At 42.4% G+C, this 5,537-nt stretch overlaps 1 protein-coding gene across 1 annotated transcript; it reads right to left on the bottom strand.

Annotated features, from left to right (window-relative positions):
• Positions 1–231: 231 nt before the first annotated feature.
• On the bottom strand, positions 232–4,515 carry LOC147452260 (pentatricopeptide repeat-containing protein At2g33680-like). Its single transcript, XM_086518022.1, has one exon. It carries the CDS (start codon positions 4,137–4,139, stop codon positions 1,020–1,022), a length of 3,120 nt encoding a protein of 1,039 aa, XP_086374148.1. The 5' UTR covers positions 4,140–4,515; the 3' UTR covers positions 232–1,019.
• Positions 4,516–5,537: the final 1,022 nt, after the last annotated feature.

Genomic DNA, 5,537 nt, shown 5'->3' with positions numbered 1-5,537 from the left:
GTGGAGTGGTTTTTAGACATATTTCAATGCAAATGATATAGAAAATTTCTTATAGGTGAAGGTCTTGAGACATCACTATTCTATCGGATCCATGTCTCTATCTCTTTGCTCTCTATATACCAAACAACGGTGAACTATTCCTCTCTCTCTATCCGGAGGACAGGTCAAGCACTCCTACAGTTTATGTTTTCACCCTCTAAGGCTCCAACTAAGGAAGACCACGGAATCATGTGTAGAACTTGCAATGGTAATATATTAATGTGCACCTTTGAACAATGGTGATATAAGCACATGGCCTTCTCTCCTTTGAAGGTTGTCTAAAGCAATGTTATCCTAACCAAGCAGTAGCATTGTAACAGATTACAAATTCTCAATGAGCCTCCATCTATAACTTTCATATGGGAGAAGGATTGGCAGGGATTCATGCAAACTTTAAAGAGTTTGACACTATCAAACAGTTTGAAATTTTGTTTTCTTGCTCTCTTTTATGGCCCTTACTCGTTTGGGTTGGCCACTTGCACATGTAGATTCACCATGCACAAAATGCAATGTATATATAAATGTGTGACCAAGAATACTATCTTTCTTGCTGAAGAATCTTCCCTTGCATCAAGGAGAAATGCACTGAGAAGGGTCCGATGCCAAAGATCAATGAACTACAGTCCTCAATGCGACGGTGCACTCTCTATCCTTCCAAAGGATCAATGCTACTGTCCTCAATGAATTGCCTTCTCTAAGCATTATCAGCGGAAGATATGCATCTCTTGTTTTGGAAATGGTATTCGAGAGATGCAGAGAAACGAATTTGTCTCAATCATTTATGAATTCTAGGTATGTGGCACTCCTTGATAACCATCTTTGCAAGCCTGATTTGTACTGAGGAAAATTTCCTTCGAGCCTCCTGCTAGAACCATGAAATCTCAATGCCTTCCCATGTGTGACACAGGCATGCCATGGAAACAAGGTCGTAATTGCAAGGCAACTATCGCAAGAGATGCTCCCATGGACCACCCAGCAAGTCAAATAGACATTCCATAACCTGCTTCTAAACTGTCGTCCTGCTGTTCACACTTACCCACATCATCAGATTCTTCAGCCACAGCATATATATTTGAAAGTGTTACGTAAGATGCTGAATTCACAGGATCCATTTCAATCATATGTGCCATTGCAAGCTCCACTCTCTCTCTATTTGTCTGATGGCAAGTACCAAAAGATGCCCATGAAACAACCGTGGGTACAAACGGCATTCGCTTAAGAAGATGTTCAGCCTCATAAAATTGCCCAGCCCTGCCTAGCAAATCCACCATGCAATCATAATGTTCTACCATTGGCAAAAAGCCTGAGGCACTTGAAAGGCATGCATATGCCTCTTCAACAAGACCAGCCCTACTACAAGCAGAAAGAACACTGACTAATGTCATGTTGTTCGGAATTAGACCTTGTTCCATCATTGAAAAGAGAAGCAAAAAGACCTTGCTACCATCGCCATGCTGTGCATAAGATGCAATTATAGCATTCCATAGATCCAAACTTGGTTCTAAAACTTGAGAGAAAACAAAATCTGCATCGAACAAGCTTCCACACTTTCCATACATGTATACCAAAGCAATGATTACACTAGAATCTGACTCCAACTTATGCTGTGTGATGCATGTGTATAAAAGCTTGCCTCCAAACAGAGTTGACTGAAGCTCTGAAGCATTCACCGCACTGGTGAACGAAACCACATCAGGCGTTATCCCCTCGAATTGCATTTTCCAGAAAAGATTTAGGGCCTCCTCACCGTCCTCTAGTTGTACATACACTGAGATGATGGAGGTCCATGCGACCACATCACGCTCTGAAAGATGGTCGAATAACCATCTAGCTTCAGCCAAACTACCACACTTTGCATATAATTTGACCAAAGATGTTCCAACAGTCATGTCCAAATCGAAGCCATAAAGGATAGCTTGTATATGTATTCGTCTTCCATGAAACAAGAATGGTACATTAGCGCACGCATCAATGACATTCAAGAAAGAAACATTGTCAATAACTGTTCCTTCTTTCTGCATTTGGTCAAACAATTGAATTGCCTCCTTGTCATGTCCTCGCAGGATGTATGCTGAGATCATGAGATTCCATGCGATCACATCCCCTCTGAAATCTTTGTCAAATATGCATTTGCAATCCGTCAGGCTTCCACATTTTCCATAAAATCTTAATAAAGCCTTATGGATAACAGCATCTTTATCAAGCCCATTGACAAGTATGTGACTATGCACCAGCATTCCTTCAATGATTTTTTGATTGCTGTGATCACCATAGGCACTGTTTGTTACGTCTCGTTTAGCGAAAAGCTGAAATTCCTCTTCTCCATTTGCGAATTCGGCGTTAGAGCCCACTATCGAGGACCTCAACAAGGATTTATTGTGTGACTGCTCTTTCCTTCTTATTTCAAACACCCTTATGTTTTCTTCGATCCTAACCTTCGTACTCAGTGTACTTGTATTGAGACCCTTTGAAGCTACTACAGGTTGAACTTCACTTGCCATCACAGAGAGTATACTACAATAAGTCGCCTGATCTGGCCTAATTTCCTGCTCACACATTCGGTTAAACAAGGCAAGTGCAGCTTCAGTATTCCCAATCTGAGCATACCCTGCTATAAGAGAATTCCAACTAATAATATCTTGAAAAACCATTGTGTCAAAAAGTTCGTGGGCATCATCTATCATCCCCCATTTACAATACATATTTATGAGGGCATTTCCAGTGAAAACATCTCTTAAAAGTCCACTGCTTATTACAAGTGCATGTAGATGCTTCCCATGTGATAAGCTCACAGAATCCATACAACCATAGATAACACTCGTCAATGTAATCTTGTTAGGCATCAAGCCCTCCTGTTGCATTTGCTGAAAATTCTGAAAGGAGGAAATCGTTAAACCATGCTGAGACAATATAGAAATCAAAGCATTCCAAGACACAGTGTCATGCTTGAGCATATTCTTGAACACTAAATTGGCATCAGTGGTAATTCCTAATTTTCCATACATATGAACAAGGGCTGTTTCCACCTGGATATCTGACTTTAAATTTGTAGCCAATAGGCGGATATGCAACTGCCTACCTTGCCAGGCTGCTCCCTGGCTAGCACAGTCAGCAAGAGCACTAAGAAATGTAACCCTGTCTGGCATAAGGGCTTCTTCAAGAAGTCTGCCAAAAACTTGAATCACTTCACTCCCATCGCCCTCACCTGTGAGTTCTGTGATGAATGCATTCCAGATTGCTAGATCCTGTTTGGACGATGCATCAAAGACTTCCCTTGCATTGGACATGCTGCCACATTTCCCATACATGTTAATCAGAGCAAGACTCATGACATTGTTTATTTCAAACCCACTTTTCAAGACACAAGAATGCAAATGGCTTCCTTTCTTTAGAGCCCCTTCGCTGCTGCATGCAGAAAACATTGTTGCATACGTATATTTATCCTGCATAACACACTCCATCTCCATTTGAGCAAACAACTGAATAGCACTCTTGCTGTCTCCTTGTGCAATGAATGATGAAAGCATGGCGTTCCATGAGACTACATCCTTCTCTTTCATTGCCTCAAACACCTCATGCGCATTTTTGTGTTTCCCGCACTTGTTGTACATGCTAATCAAAGCTGTCTGTACAACAACACACGCCTCAAGATCTGTATGCTGCGATCGAGCATGTATCCACATGCCCTGAATGAAAAATTCCCTATTAGCACAAGCAGCGACAACATTGGCGAAGGTTGCACTGTTGGGGATGATACATTCTTGCTGCATCTGCTCAAAACAGTGGACAGATTCAATGCTGTGCATGCAGCGAACATGCATGCTTATCAAGCAATTCCATGAAAAAACACTTCTCTCCTCCATCATGCTGAACCAAGACTTTGCATCATATATTGCCCCACATTTGGAATAAAGATCAAAGATGAGGCTACTCAAATATACATCTCTGTCGTGCCCAGCTTGGATGGCATCATCATGGCAAACCCTGCCATCAATCAAGCATTTCTTCTCTGCACAAGTACGAAGGCAAAGAGAGAGATGGCGTTTGAGAGGATCCGGTTGATCCAAGCCCTTAGCGAGAGTGCTGAAACACCTCTGCATAAAATGAGACTCAGGATAGTTCTACCCTTCTAAACATGAGTGCTTCTTTCTCTTCTATGGCGGCTTGCTCAACACAGTCAGCTTCAAGCGCTTCCTCTTTTCCATGAAGGGCTCAAGCTGTCGCGTAGCAATGCCATGTCTCCAAAATGTCCCGATTGCTGACTGTCTCCATGATGCAAGCTTTCCATGTCCAAATTCTACCATTGCAAGGCAGGAGTGAGCCTCCATCTCTCCAGCTATGCCTTTCATGGAGAGGCGTGGGAACAACCCTCAAAACAGTCTGAACCTCGGGACTAAAGGACCTGTCTATGGCCCCTGTCACACTGGGGCACCCAAAGCATGGCCAAGAGGAGGTGGCGCCCCCCTATTCGTCCGCCAAAAGGTGATTTCGGGCCAGGAAGCTTTGTCAGATGGCAACTGGTCTTACCAAAAATTACCATACCAGAAAAGAAATTGGGGCATAAAACTACCCAATTCAAAAAGCGTACAATACTCGGAAAATCCACATTCAAGTATGAGAAATGTATGAGCATAACATGTTCAAAAGACATATAAGTATTGTGCCTTGCACCAAAACTGGAGTTTATGTTGAATCACGAACTCATTCATCATGCTTACATTGTCATGAATGTGGACATTTCTTTTCTTGATGCGTTCCTAAGCAATATAAGCATAATTTTTGACTCTTTGCCCGTTGAAAGTCGGAATGTGATAGTCACTTCCTGACCACGTTGGCCACGACCAGACCTGTATCTACAACCAATTTCTCTTGTGCCTGTTGGACCTCTTTGGTCATAACTAGTGGGCAGACAACCCCTTGGGTTGCCGGCAAGTGAAAAGATGATTCTGGTAACATCTTGTAAATTAATGATGTGAAATTTTGCACTTGCATAGCCAATATTTGGACCCGTACGGCTAACTTGAAAAATCGGGCATCAAAAGTTTGCCAGTCATGTCGAGTGACAATCTCCCTAGCACCCGGCAAGGTACTATCATCCTCTAGAATATCAAACACGCTCTGAGGAGGAGGTGTAGATACGTGAGGAGAGAGAGATAGATCGCTTGGGTTTGCATCATCCGTCCTTGTTGCCACGTGGGTACCCTTCGTGAGAGTATCCGACCACGCGGCATCCACAAGTGGAGCAGACTCCAAGTATTCGAAGTCAAACATATGTTGATCATCAATTTCCGCATTCATGGCAAAAACGTTTGTGCGAATAAAAGAGAAAACAGTACCTTGGATTGCAGAAAGGCGCGTAACCGTAGTATGCACCGCAAATAGTGACAATTAGCTGTGCTAATTAGATTCGTAATCTTAATTGAAGATAAATTTTCTTCAAAGCAAGTCGGGTCTTGAATTAATCCCTTGAATTTGTGGTTGTATGTGATTCGATAAGC

The sequence above is a fragment of the Adiantum capillus-veneris genome, chromosome 8 (assembly GCF_014529385.1).
Source record: "Adiantum capillus-veneris isolate H3 chromosome 8, ASM1452938v2, whole genome shotgun sequence".
Taxonomy (NCBI): domain Eukaryota; kingdom Viridiplantae; phylum Streptophyta; class Polypodiopsida; order Polypodiales; family Pteridaceae; genus Adiantum; species Adiantum capillus-veneris.
This window is presented reverse-complemented; position numbering and strand designations above follow the sequence as displayed.

What these genes read in the sequence shown, in the direction of transcription:
- LOC147452260 (XM_086518022.1), bottom strand. Translation starts at nt 4,139, where the DNA reads ATGCAGAGGTGTTTCAGCACTCTCGCTAAGGGCTTGGATCAACCGGAT.